The sequence below is a fragment of the Amyelois transitella genome, chromosome 24 (assembly GCF_032362555.1).
Source record: "Amyelois transitella isolate CPQ chromosome 24, ilAmyTran1.1, whole genome shotgun sequence".
NCBI lineage: Eukaryota > Metazoa > Arthropoda > Insecta > Lepidoptera > Pyralidae > Amyelois > Amyelois transitella.
Window position 1 is genome coordinate 7,334,875 of NC_083527.1, and position 15,014 is coordinate 7,349,888.

At 36.7% G+C, this 15,014-nt stretch overlaps 1 protein-coding gene across 1 annotated transcript; it reads left to right on the top strand.

Moving 5' to 3' along the window:
- Window positions 1-406: 406 nt before the first annotated feature.
- On the top strand, window positions 407-14,231 carry LOC106140697 (uncharacterized). Its single transcript, XM_060951335.1, has 5 exons — window positions 407-1,418; window positions 5,729-5,935; window positions 6,666-6,828; window positions 13,135-13,287; window positions 13,921-14,231. Exons 1-5 carry the CDS (start codon window positions 407-409, stop codon window positions 14,003-14,005), a joined length of 1,620 nt encoding a protein of 539 aa, XP_060807318.1. The 3' UTR covers window positions 14,006-14,231.
- Window positions 14,232-15,014: the final 783 nt, after the last annotated feature.

Genomic DNA, 15,014 nt, shown 5'->3' on the forward strand with positions numbered 1-15,014 from the left:
CATATAGTCACGTCTATATCCCTCTCGAGGTAGATACCCTCACTACACCTCATTGCATGACAAGCCTTTACGCGAATATACATAAATGTAAAAAATACATGTAAAAATTTTAGGTTTACGCGACGTCTAGATTGGAGGCGAACGTCTTGTTATTATAATTGCGAAAATTTGCTACGTTTTTACGCAAAATCGGAACGGAATTTGAATAAAACTTAACAGAACAAAGGAAACATGTACATCAGAATAACATTGAATCTAAAATTTTAATTCAAATTCAAAATTTTTAATCATTGTTATAGGATACTTAATATCGCTTAATAATGCAAGTGAAGACACGGGCGTACGCTAGTATTTAGTAATACGTACTGACGATGTAATGTTTTTTGTTTCAGATGGCAACGCCACAATGTACCACCGAGTGAGACGGAAAATGTTGTATCTCACACTCAGTGCCATAATAGTCGTAAGTCATTTTACAGAAACCCTATCAAAATCGATAAAGACCACTGAAAACACTCCCAGTGCCACAGATGTGAACATAGACAATAATATTATAGACTTCGATGATGAATACTCCGTCAAATTTGATAGAAATTATCAAAACAACAATTTTAACAAAGAATCTCATAGATATACAATTGATAAAGACGTTAAAAATGATGTAAGTGTAGTTAAAGATGCACATAATGAGTCTAATACCAAAAGAACGGAATTGGAGACGACGACAAACGAATTTAGTGTTATACCATTAGAGTTGGTTACTACAACGGAAAATGCACTGCTAAGTATTGTTGAAAGCACAGCAGAGCCTGATATCTCAGTGATTCCATTGGTTACTACGGTCAGACATGACAATTTTGAAGTCAATCAAACGGTTTCTTTGCCTACGTCTACAGAATCAGATAGTGCTACGGAATTCTTTCCTACCGAGTTGACTGACTCTTCAACATTCGAAACAACGTCTAAAAATGATAGTGACAATTCTACAAAGAAACATTTAAAAACTGAAACTGATAAGAATGTTAATAAAAATGGAGATACATCAACAGAAATGCCGATCACAACATCAACGAAAGAAGTGTTAACAACAAATTCCAGCCGTAAGATAGAAATCGAAACGGACAGTCCAGAATTAGATGTGGACTTGCCAATATTCACAGATTTCGATTCTAACGAAGATAAAGAGGTGCCAGAAGATTATTATGATTCAAAAGACGCTGTGCCGACTACAGCGCCAAAGACTGATGCTATATCAGTATTGGTAGGTTTGGCCGGGAGTATGGTTGAGAGTGTGGTGGAAAGCGTAGCTGAGAGGGTGGTCCCTAAAGGGATATTCGATTTGTTTAAGAGGATGCAGCGGCAGAGCGAAGCTTTGGAAGCGGAGAGGTTGAGGAGCCGGGAAGAGAATGGAGGTTTGGGTAAGTTACGTCACATTTCTCTTCTACATACGAGTACATACATATGGTCACGTCTATATCCCTTGCGGGGTAGACAGAGCCATCACTCCATCACCACCATGGACCACTCCATCTTGTTCCCATGGATGCCGTTAAATGTGACCAAGGGGAGGGCTTATAAACTTGGGATTCTTGTTATGCCGAATTACAATTCTACCATTAAGCTGAAAGTGTTTCAGTCTTTTCGAGCCTACTGGCTCTGTAACCCCGTAAGGGATAAATAGACTTGATTATACATATGTATGCATTAACTAAGGTCGTATAATTGGTCCACAAAACCCGGAAAGCCTTCAAACAAGTTAACTTTCGTACAATTTGTATTGGAGTGTTCTGTTACAAGGCTAACAGCATTATATGTTGAAGCGTTTAAATTACAAAATGTGTGAATTTATACGACTAATGGATAACTGGGGATTCTTCTTTTAGGCGATGGGCAAGCAACCTGTCACTATTTGAATCTCAATTCTATTTTAAAGCCAAACAGCTGAACGTGGCCTATCAGTCTTTACAAGACTGTTGGTTCTGTCTTCCCCGCAAGGGATATAGATGTGATTATACCATTTGAGGTGTCTTCATCAAAAGTGTTTATTTATTTCAGTCTAAATTTCGTGAGTTTCCGAATTATGGCGTCTGCACGCGTTCAATTCCTCTTTTACGGATATCAAACCTTCCATTCTACCTACTCATATATACATATGGCCACGTCTATATCCCTTGCGGGGTAGACAGAGCCAACAGTCTTGTAAAGACTGAATGGCCACGTTCAACTATTTGGCTTAATGATAGAATTGAGATTCAAATAGTGACAGGTTGCTCTAGCCCATCGACTAAAAAAAGAATCCCAAGTTTGCAAGCCTTAGTCGACTTTTACGACATCCATGGGAAAGAGATGGAGTGGTCCAATTCTTTTTTTGTATTGGTGCCGGGAACCACACGGCACATTACCTACTCATTATATTAAACATTCCAACCTTGGTTTAATAATTTAAAATATAACAACTAAAAATATATGTAGTTTCCGTGTTCGCAATGTTGGCATTCAGAAAATGCAAATTAATTTATTTTATACTTACATAATTAAAATAAATGGGGCGGACATAGGAATAGAAGCGATATTTCGTTTATTAGTTTTTTTTTTATTTTCAAACACGACAAAAAGTGTATACGATAATTTTTAATTGGTAACTGCTGTCCACTAAGAAAAAAAAAGAACAAAAATAGAATATTGAAAAAAATATTTGAATCAGAAGAAGCGCGCTTGCTACCTACAATGTTGAATGTAACTAATTTAGTACACTTATTTTAATTGATGTAAATACCTGATTTATAAACTAAATACAAAAAATATAAGTTCAGTGAGTTATTTAAGAAAGTGCAGTTTTAATTTCTATCAAAACAAGTCCAGACAAAGATCAAGTAAATGTTTTGTATTAAACAAAGCGAGATAAGTACGAATTCAAAATAAGTTTCATCCATATTGTATAACTTCGTTCGCGTAACATCAAAAACAAAGCTAAGACATCGGAATAACTAAAATAAGTTAAAATTGATAGAGATTTAGGGCAGGCGAAGTCGTGGACAAGAGCAAGTTTAGTGATACGAGTAATTTTAATTTTGATATTATACAATTAATCAGAAAATAATCTAATATTACTGCAAACTAAAATAAAAAAAAGGTGCACTTATAAGAAAAAGTGTTCGTATGGCTGGAAATTGTCTGGTTCATAGAAACAGCATTGCCATTAAAAATGGTCAATGTTGCCAGCCTTCTGGGCACACTCCCGCAAATTGGCGCGATACAGGGACTGTGCAATTTGCTAATTTAATTTAAGTTTGTAATCATCTTTTTTTTTAATAAGTAGGTTTGGTTTTGTTTGGCGATTATTCATTTCGATTAAATTATTCTCAAACATGTATCTACTTACTTTAAGCGCGACTAATCGCAATGCGATTTTCTATTCAATAACTCTTAACTTGCATGTCCAAGCGAAACTATTACATAAACAAATGATCGGTTAGTTTGTAATTATGTAACAGCCGTGGGAAATGGCATTATGAGTTGAACTGCTATTAACTAAGTGAAGTTTTTTTTAGCTAATAAACGTGCCGTGTAGTTCCCGGCACTAATAGACTAAAGAATAGGACTACTCCATTTCTTTCCCATGGATGTCGTAAAAGGCGACTGTCGCTATTGAATCTCAATTCAAAATAGAATAGAATAGATTTATTTTCAATATTGGATACAAGGTATTACTTATTGACGTCACATTACTTAAATCTAATTATATTTAGATATATATAATTAAGCTATAATATGTAAACATGGTCTTCCAGTCTTTTGATCTGTCTACCCTTCAAGGGATGACGTTCCTATTAATTTTATAAATGCAAAAGTAGCTTTTGTCTGTCTGTCATGCTTTCACGCCTAAACCACTGAACCGATTTGATGAAATTTGGTACAAAAATAGAGTTGACCCTGAGGTTAGACTTTTAATTGCGAGAAAACAAACCACGCGGACGAAGTCGCGGGAATAAACTGAAGAAAAAAAGGTTTTACCTTCATAAATAAAACTGTAAAAGATATAAAAATGTCGTGTTTAAATACATTTTTAAAGTAAAAAAAAAAGTTAACTTATCCAATCTGCCTTAAAAACCTTCGGAACGGTAACAGTATAAATAGTTATAAACGGCTTCCAAAAATGAGGTTAGCGATCCGACGCAGTAATTTTACAGTATCTTAATTATTATAAACTTGGAATAGAATAGGACTACTCCATCTCTTTCCCATGGCTGTCGTAAAAGGCGACTAAGGGATAGGATTCGGATTCGGACCTTGGAATTCTTCTTTTAGGCAATGGGCTAGCAACATGACCCAATTTACATACATACATGTAATCCCGTCTATATCCCTTGAGGGGTAGACAGAGCCAACAGTCTTGAAAAAACTGATAGGCCACATTCAGTCATTTGGCTTTAAGACAGGTTGCTAGCCCATCGCCTAAAAGAAGAATCCCAAGTTTATAAGCCTATCCCTTAGTCGCCTTTTACGACAGCCATGGGAAAGAGATGGAGTGGTCTTATTCTTTTTTCTATTGGTGCCAGGAACCATACGGCACGTCGCTATTTCAATTATATTTAATTATACCTTGTGACCTCTCAGTTTTTTTTGGAAACTTGAAGCTCTGTCTACCCCGTAAGGAATAAAGGTGTGACGTATGTATGAAGTTGCCAAAAACCGGTCAAGCTATAAGATTTCAACATTCCACGTGTTGACATAGACGCAATTCATGGAAAGGTTAAATATTATTTGTCAATTTGTTTACAAATACTTATTTGAGTGTATTGATTTGTTATTGGCACGTATTCGTACGATATTAAAATGAATGGCATGTGCCTCAATGGCAGGGTTAGACAGAGCCTTGAGTGTTTAATTTGTATATAAAACCACACAAAAAATTAACGCTTTACCGATTCAAGTCTTAATAAAACAGAGAAAATTTTTCGCGCGATAAAAATCGCGACTCGCGTGTTACATATTATATTGGTACGAAGCCACGAACTGAGATTCATATAAAGCGAAATGTCGCCTAAAAGAAGAAACCCAAGTTTAAAAGCCTATCCCTTAGACGCCTTTTACGACTTCCATTGGAATGAGAAAGAGTGGTCCTATTTTTTCTTTTTTATTGGTGCCGCAAAACACACGGCACACCAATAAAATAAACCAGTACGTATTTTAATTGTAACTTAAAATAAATAAACAGCTGAACGTGGCCATTCAGTCTTTTCAAGCCTGTTGGCTCTGTCTACCCCGCAAGGGATATAGACGTGACCATATAGTATGTATGTATGTAAAATAAACAATGTCATTTCGCTATTGATTGGTAGAACAGTTTTGGTGGAATGCTTATCATTATTGTGTGCTGATAATAGAAAGGAGTTTATAATCCATATATATAATGTCACTGAATGTTTATGTCATCGATCAATCCTTGAATAAAAAGATGTACACTTCTCGGCATGTTTAATTAAGGGTGCGGGTGCAAAATTCGGAAAAAAATATACATAAAAACCTTCCTCTTGAATCACTCTACCTGTTACAAAAAACCGCATCAAAATCCGTTGCGTAATTTTAAAGATTTAAGCATACAGACAAACAGACTAAAATAGCGACTTTGTTTTATACTATGTAGTGATAATAGGGAAGTAGTTATTACTACCAACAAACTTCAATTACGCACTCCTTATCATCATATGTCTTCATGACATTCCAGGGCAATTCACTCGCGGCATCCTGAAGACAATATCGTCGGGCCTCAGCAAGCCACTCACCCAGCTCATGACCGGCATCAGGGATATTGGCTCCCTGGACAGCGACAAAGGCTTCGTGGGTAGTCTGGCGTCTGGAGTCAGCAGCGTAGCAAATGTCGCCACGTCTGTGGTGGACGCGTTCAAGGACAGGGTTCAGGCTATTTACCCAGGTATGAACCAGTTACTTTTCTGTTGTCTTTTTTGGTCAAAAGCATCCGCGGAAGATCAGAGTAGCGGATCACACTGCGACAATTGCTGAGACATTCACGAGAAAGAGATGAGTGGTCTTATACCTTTTTTTCTATGAGTGGTTAATTATTCATTAAGGCGAGCAGCTGTTGGTCTTTTCGAGACTGTTGGCTCTGTCTACCCCGCACGATATATAGATGTGGTTATGTGACTGTTAAGAAACTGCAGAGCTAATGGCTAAGTAAGACTTCCTGTGTATATTTGGCTGTCATTATTATTATATTTTTACTAGCTGTGCCCGCGACTTCGTCCGCGTGGAATAGTTATTTTGGGCATCATTGAAGTCCTCAAGGATGAATAATTTTCCCCGTTTTAGTTTCACATTTTCCATTATTTCTTCGCTACTTATAGTTGCAGCGTGATGTTATACAGCCTAAAGCCTTCCTCGATAAATGGTCTATTCGACACAAAAAGAATTTTTCAATTCGAACCAGTAGCTCCTGAGATTAGCGCGTTCAAACAAACAAACTCTTCAGCTTTATAGTAGCTGATACAGGTGTTTCTCACTTAATAGAAGGTCACAAATACTTGTTTATACTGTATTACTTTGTTAAACTAATAAAATATTTTCATTTTCATTTTTCATTTTCATAGTATTAGTTTAGATTTTTATTCTATTGTCTATACCAACTCAATTTTGTCTATTCCCAGGTACGGTGTGGTGCGGAGACGGCCACTCAGCTTCGGCCAGGTCATCAGACCTTGGATTATTCTTCTTCACAGACACCTGCTGTAGACAACATGACGCCTGCAAGCTTTACATCAGAGCTGGGGAGACAAAGTATGGGTTGACTAACACTGGACTCTTTACTAGGTAAGCATTGTTTTTTTATTCATTCGTTTCATTCATATAATCACGTCTTTATCCCTTGCAGGGTAGATATAGCCGGCAGTCTTTAAAAACTGGTAGGCCACGTTCAGCTGTTAAGCGTAATGATAGAATTGAAATACGAATAGTGTCAGGTTGCTCGCCAAACACAACAGAACATAATTAAACACAATTTTATATTGATAGCCTTTTATTTAATCCCTCTGACACAAAATGTTCACAGCGGGTTTTTGCCTGCACTGGAATTGAACCTATGTCTCCGCATTAAGAAAAAACTATTAGAATAGAATAGATTTTTTTTCAAAATTGGATACGAGGTATCACATATTGACGTCACATCACTTTAATCTAATTATCACTACTACCGCTTCCAAAGCGCCTGTGTAGAAGAAGCGGCGGAACAAACTACACTGCAGCGTTTTCACCGGACGTCAATTTACAAATATAGATCTCTTAAATCCAAATCGTGGACGAATGCACATTGTCTACATTAAAAAAACATGAATGAACCTATGTCTTCTCACTGAGAAAAAACGATTGTTAGCGACATAAATAAGATCTTTTATCATTAAACTAGCTGTGCCCGCGACTACGTCCGCGTGAAATAGTTATTTTGGGCATCATTGAAGCCCTCAAGGATGAATAATTTTCCCCGTTTCTTTTTCACATTTTCCATTATTTCTTCGCTCCTAATAGTTGCAGCGTGATGTTATATAGCCTAAAGCCCCCCTCGATAAATGGTCTATTCAACACGAAAATAATTTTTCAATTCGAACCACTAGTTCCTGAGATTAGCGCGTTAAAACAAACAAACTCTTCAGCTTTATAATATTAGTATAGATTGTTGCACTGGGCATTTTTAGCAGCAGTCTCCCAGAATCAAATCTGTGTCAAGGAGATCTTGCAAAAAACAAATTGTCGAGATAACTACTTGTATTAATGTTCTTGTAAGTCAACATTGTGATTGCATGAATCTATAACGTTGGTATTAATTGGCTACCAGAGGCCGCTCGCGACTTCGTCCGCGTGGAATCAATTCCGCGGGAACTCCGGGATAAAAAGTAGCTTATATGTTATTCTGGATCTTCAGCTACCTACATACCAAATTTCATTGTAATCGGTTCAGTAGTTTTTGCGTGAAAGAGTAACAAACATCCATACTGACATCCTGACATACTCACAAAGTTTCGCATTTATAATATTAGTAGGATATACATACATATAATTTGGAAATTGACAGAAGTAATTGGAAAAAACTAACATACTGTGCCGACCCCACGTAGAAAGTGGGAAAAGATAACGGCGAATACATACATATAATCACGTCTACATCCCTTGTGAGGTAGACAGAGCCATCAGTCTGGAAGACTGATAGGCCACGTTTAGATGTTCGGCTGTACTATATTTATTACATACATACATATATTACATACACATATAAAGTCACGTATATATTTCTTGCGAGGTAGACAGAGCCAACAGTCTTGAAAAGACTAAGAGGCCACGTTCAGCTGGTATGGGGAATTGAGATTGAAATAGTGACAAGTTGCTAGCCCATCGCCTACTAAAAGAATTCCAAGTTTATTAGCCTTTCCCTTTCACGAAAGGAGAGGGATTTTTTTTACCATAATGGGCTTCAAAAAAAATTCAAAGATTTTTCCGTTCATTATTTGGAAAAATTTTAGTATGACATGACCTAAGGGGATAATGTTACATCCGTAATGAAAACAAATCTTCACGTTATCTTTTTTTAATTAAGAAACCAATTCTTCAGAATCAAGCCAAGCAGCCGAGCGTGGCCTGTCGGCCTTTTCGAAACTGTTGGCTCTGTCTACCCCGCAAGAGATATAGACGAGGTCATGTGTGTGTTAAGAAACTACAGAGCTAATGACGAAAAATAGTAATACGTTAATAAAAATTAAGCACTTAATGTAACCATAATTATCTACATCAAAATCTTCAGCTGAAGACGACGGTCATAGCGTAATATCCGTTTATATAATCTGTTCAGGATTCACCCCTTCTAATTCTTGACGAATTATATCGTTCTAATTATATCTTTACATATATACATATAGTCACGTCTATATCCCATGCGGGTTAGACGGAGAAAAGTTGTTCCGCCGCTTCTTCTACACATGCGCTTTGGAAGCGGTAGTAGTTATAATTAGATTTAAGTTATGTGACGTCAATAAGTGATACCTTGTATCCAATTTTGAAAATAAATCTATTCTATTCTATTCTATTCTAAAAGTCTTAGAAAGACTGATAAGCCACGTTCAGCTGTTTGGCTTGATGAAAGAATTGAGATTCAAATAGTGACAGGTTGCTAGAGTATTTCTTAAAACGAATAAAAGAAGAAAAATATAATATGTATTTAAATAGGACCACTCCATCTCCTTCCCATGGATGTCGTAAAAGGCGACTAGGGGATAGGCTTTACAAACTTGGGATTCTTTTTTAAGCGATGGGTTAGCAACCTGTCACTATTTGAATCTCAATTCTCTATCATTAAGCCAACGTGGCTTATCAGTCTTTTCAAGACCGTTGGCTCTGTCTACCCCGCAATGGATATAGACGTGACCATATGTATGTATGTAGAAGGTTCAACAAAACGCGAATTCCATATGTGAGGATCTAATATTTGCGACAAAATATTGAGTAGAGAAAGTCAATAGGTACGTTTTTTTAATTATTCAGTGGCAATACAATCATTTTACTGATTATGCATCACGGACATCCAATGTTACACAAAAACGACAATAGCTTAGTTAACATCCTGAATTTCGATACGAATGGTATAATTATTACGATGTTGGCCGGCAATTTTTTACTCTAACACTACATAAAATTACGTATAAGTAAGTAGTAAAGATACATACATACATATGGTCACGTCTATATCCCTTGCGGGGCAGACATAGAACATTTTCAAGACTGTTGGACTGTATGTTCATTTAAGTTCAAAATTAACCTATCCACATGACCAAACCATCTTAGAATTCCCTCATAAGGAGTCTATTAATTTCACTGCTTAAATTCATCTAGGTTGTTTACTACGAGATAAATTACTTACAACATTCCTCTTTTAGAAATGGTGGGTTAAAAATACGGTTATCTTCATAATTAAGTAACTGCACCTTACGGTGACAGGTGATAGATAAGATGTTACATAAACGATTATTCAACTCATAGCGTGCAGCGAGAACCGTATCTAAAGGTGGGTGTGTGGCCCTCCCTTACAAATAAAATGCATAAAATAATAACATACATAAAAACACGCTTCTTTCCCGGAGGGGTAGTCGGAGAAATAAGTATGCAGGGATCGTGGCAATTGGAAAGATGTACTTTCCAATTGCCACGATCCCTGCATACTTATTTAGCTTCATCCACATTCATATCTCTCTTCGTGGTGTAGTCCCACTTGCAACCTCACCATTCTGGAGAAAAGCCCGGGGTATGCCTTTGACCATGGATCCTAGATTTACTTACATACATATGTTGCTGACAGTAAATTCAGATAATACAAAAATGTGCAATGAAAGAAAAGGCATCAAAACGGTATCAATTTTAGAACATTTTAATTGCCTCGAAAAAAAAGAAGACTGCCCCCCATTAGCTCTACATACGCCCGTGTCAGCCTACAAGGCACTGTGTTTATTTATATGGTCGCTGCAACTACGTAACGGGTTTAGTGGCGAATTGTTAATCTTACATCTAACATAGTTTTTTTTCTCATAATATCTTTTGCTTGCTTGAAATCTATACTAATATTATAAAGCTGAATTGTGTTTGTTTGTTTGAACGCGCTAATCTCAGGAACTACTGGTTCGAATTGAAAAATTCTTTTTGTTTAATAGACCATATATCGAGGAAGGCTTTAGGCTATTTATCATCACGCTGCAACTATTAGGAGCAAAGAAATAATGGAATATGTGAAAAAAAACGAGGAAATTATTAATCCTTGAGGGCTTCAATGATGCCCAAAATAACTATTCCACGCGGACGAAGTCGCGGGCACAGCTAGTTTTGAATAAAGCGCCATCTACAAAAAGCGATAAATTTAATTTAAATGAAACGACTAAATTAGGTTTTAATAAGAATACAGGGTTTTTGCAAATCCCATGAAATGCAAAGGTACCCTATGTCCTTCTCCAGACCCATAATTATATTATATGCGTGATATTTCAAGAAGATTAATTCAGTAGATGGGATAGCGGAAAAACAATTATGTAGGTCGCTGGATTTTTGGTAAAGAGTGAATATTGTGAAAGGAAGAAGCGGGAAGCGGGAATGTAAACGCACAACACGTACCTTAATTTCTTGTATTTTGGCTTCTTGGGCCCTGGCCAGGGTTCTTCTTGTTTCAAAGATGCGCACTTTTACTATTTTTTATTATATGAGCGGAGCGGTCAATTTGCGGCCATATTTTTTCTTCAATCACTAGTTTTCAAATTTGAATTAAAATGTTCTATGGCTTCATTCGTAAGCCGTCGAGTGTTGTCGAGCTCCGAAGAAACCACATATGATGTCACTATCGTATTGTGCGGAATGAAAAGGGATAGGAACAGTAAATAAAGCGGCGCGTTCAGTAGATAACCCGTAAAGAGGTAACAAACAAACAAAAAAATAAACATACTTTCGCATTTTTTTAATTAGTTGGGATATTTTATAATATGAGCCGTGTGGTTCACGGTACCATAACAAAAAAGAATAGGAACACCCCATCTAGTTCCCATGGATGTCGTAAAAGGCGACTAAGGGATAGGCTTATAAACTTGAGATTCTTATTTTGGGCGATGGGCTAGAGCAACCTGTCACTATTTGAATCTCAATTCTATCTTAAAGCCAAATAACTGAACGTGGCCTATCAGTCTTTACAAGACTGTTGGCTCTATCTACCCCGCAAGGGATATAGACGTGATTATATGTATGTATGTAGTCCTATTATAAGGTGCCGAGAACCACACGGCAATGACTAACGCTGATAACTGGTTATTACGTCAAGTAACTCGTGAAATGGTTATGTAACGTATCCTATCCTACTACTATTATAAAGGCGAAAGTTTGTATGGATGTTTGTTACTCTTTCACGCAAAAACTACTGAACCGATTACCATGAAATTTGGTATGTAGGTAGCTGAAGACACAGAATAACACACAGGCTACTTTTTATTCCAGAGTTCCCGCGGGATTGATAGGGTTTCCATGCGGACGAAGTCGCAGGCGGCCTCTAGTCATAATATATAAAGACCTTTGCCTTATGTGGTTTAGAGAACTAACTGTGTGATAATAATCCAGAGGACTTCTTTACCCGAAACCGTCGAGTTTGCATGAAGAGAGTTATGAATGTGGATGAAGCGAAGGAAGTATGCAAAGTTCGTGGCAAGTGGAAAGAGGCAGTCTCTGCCTATCCCTCCGGGAAAGAGGTGTGATTTTATGAATGTACTCGTATGTATGTACTTCTATACTTGACGGCCTCTGTGGCGCAGCGGTAGTACGCTTGTCTGTGACACCGGAGGTCCCGGGTTCGAATCTCGGCCAGGGCATGATGAGAAACTTGTTGAGTCTTGGATGTTTATCTATATAAGTATTTATTATAAAATATAGTATCGTTGAGTTGGTATCTCGTAACACAAGTCTCGAATTTACTGCGAGGCTAACTCAATCTGTGTAATTTGTCCCGTATATATTTATTAGATATTTATATTTTATACTATTTAGTATTTTAAACTAGTTGTTACACACAGCTCGTCCGCAGTACAAATTAAATATATACATATTTTATAATGACGTCCATATCCATCGCGGGGTAGACAGAGTCGAAATTATTTGACGTCAACCAATGTTGTGAAACCAAAAGATATGTCAATTGGCCGGCAGTAAAGAAAAAAAAGTTAATAAATTAAGTGCCGAGTGGTTTCCGGCACCAACAGAAAACAATAATTGAACAACTCCATCTCTTTCCCATAATTTTCGTAAAAGGTAACTAAGGGATAGGCTTTTTCACTTTTGATTCTTTGTTTGGGCGATGTGCTAGCAACCTGTCACTATTTGAATCTCAATTCTATCATCAAGCTTAACGTGGCATATCAGTCATTTCTACTCTGTCTACTGACTGTCTGTATAGACGTGACTATATGAATAAATACATATAATCACGTCAATAACCCTTGCGGGGTATACAGAGACAACAAGCCTGAAGAGACCGGTAGGCCACAACTTGAACCACACGGCCTTATATATATGTATGTATTTATATGTATGTATGTAATAAATTAATATTTCCAGGTCTCACTGTAGTTGTGACGCGAGATTCCGCGAGTGCCTCCGTAGGACCAACTCATTGGTCTCTGCACAGATTGGGCTGACATACTTCAATGTCCTGGGGCCACAATGCTTCAGACGAGCTCATCCTATAGTCAAATGTGTGAGGAGAACTAGGTATGTATTTCTTCTTCTTCCTATCAGCTTTATTCCCGGTTACACCCTCGCTATGCTGGAGACGAGACCGGGGTATGACCATGGATTTTGGATTAGGTGCGCGAAACGACTCCAATCTGACCTCCGCAACCTTTGAATGGGAACCTGACCTAACCTGACCAGTTGCCTAAATGTGCAGGTTTCCTCACGATGTTTTCCCTCATCGTAAGATCATCGTTTATTATTCAAACTTATGTACATAATTCAGTAACGTACATGAGGTGCATACCTATGCCCGATGAGATTGAAAAAAAAGCTACAACAATTTTTAAGGAAGCTACAACAATTTTTGATGTAGTAACAACATTTTTTATGGAAGCTACAACAATTTTTAATGTTGCTACAATAATTTTTAATGTTGCTACAATTATTTTTAATGTCGCTACAATAATTTTTAATGTAGCTTCAACAATTTTTAAGGAAGCGACTACAATGTTTTTGTCGTATCTATTAATACTGAGAGAGAATCCTCAATAAGTCTGGAGTCTGTCCGACCTTTCTACTTAAATCCGGTTTTGTCTGGCTATTAGGTTTGGCGACGTGGCAACCCTAGATATGGTTATAAAACTTTATTATATTTTTATATATTTTCAGAATAACTGGTCAGAAGTGTGAGGAATATGAACTGGATTACACGAAACCTAAAATGTGGCAGTGGTTTGACAACGAGACATTTTGAAGTGAGATGTGCCGTGTGGTGCTCGGTACTTAAGAATAGGACATCTCATTCCCATTGATGTCGTTAGAGACGACTAATTACGCTAATAAACTTGAGATTCTTCTTTTGGGCGGTGGGCTAGCAACCTGTCACTATTTGAATCTCGATTCCATCATTGAGCCATACAGCTGAACGTGGCCTTTCAGTCTTTTCGAGACTCTTGGCTTTGTCCACCCCGGAAGGAGTAAAGATGAGACTAAATATATGTACATATGTATGTATTTGTGATAGATAAATCAAAATGCCTACGAGAAAAGTCACCATTAACATTACTTTTGTTTTTGTTGGCCCTGTTTTTGAATTATTCTATCATCTTTTGTTTGTGATTCTTTTGAAAAACCTGCACTAAGTTTTGATGTGTAGATAGAAGGTACCTATGTGAAATGTTGTGACAAACATGTCATGTTTAATTTACAGAAAAAAAAAATTTTTTTCGACAAAGAAACAATTTAATTAAAAAAAAAAAAACAAAAAAATACACTGGCTTTTAATAGCGTCCATTCAAAGTGAGTTTATTTTTTTTAAATGTCGATTTTCTATAATTCACTGAAAATGTTCTAACATTCCAAATCAAAGTACAACGCCGCACTTACCAATAAGTTAAATATATAAATAAATATAAAAAAAACAAAATGCGATGATCTGTACAGTCAACAACGTAATAAAGAAAACTGGCCTTGCTTTATTTTTTTAAGTGACAATTTTTTTCACCAAACAAAATATTTTTTTTTACGTTAAACAGTAATGCAAAATATATTGCCAATAATAGACGTCGTCTCATTTAATAGATTTTTTTTTTCATTATTATTGAGACATTTCAAACATCACTTAATTATTGTCTTATCTTTTGGTTACACAACATTGGTTTATGTCAAATAAATTACTTACAACTATGTTTACTGTCGCTTCCAAAGCGTCTGTACAGAAGAAGCGGTAACAAACTGCACTTCAGCATTTTCTTCAATAATGT

Coding starts and splice junctions, on each gene's coding strand:
- LOC106140697 (XM_060951335.1), top strand. CDS start 407: ATGTACCACCGAGTGAGACGGAAAATGTTGTATCTCACACTCAGTGCC. Junction 5,936..6,665: donor GGTTCAGGCTATTTACCCAG/GTATGAACCAGT, acceptor GTCTATTCCCAG/GTACGGTGTGGTGCGGAGAC. Junction 6,829..13,134: donor AACACTGGACTCTTTACTAG/GTAAGCATTGTT, acceptor TAATATTTCCAG/GTCTCACTGTAGTTGTGACG.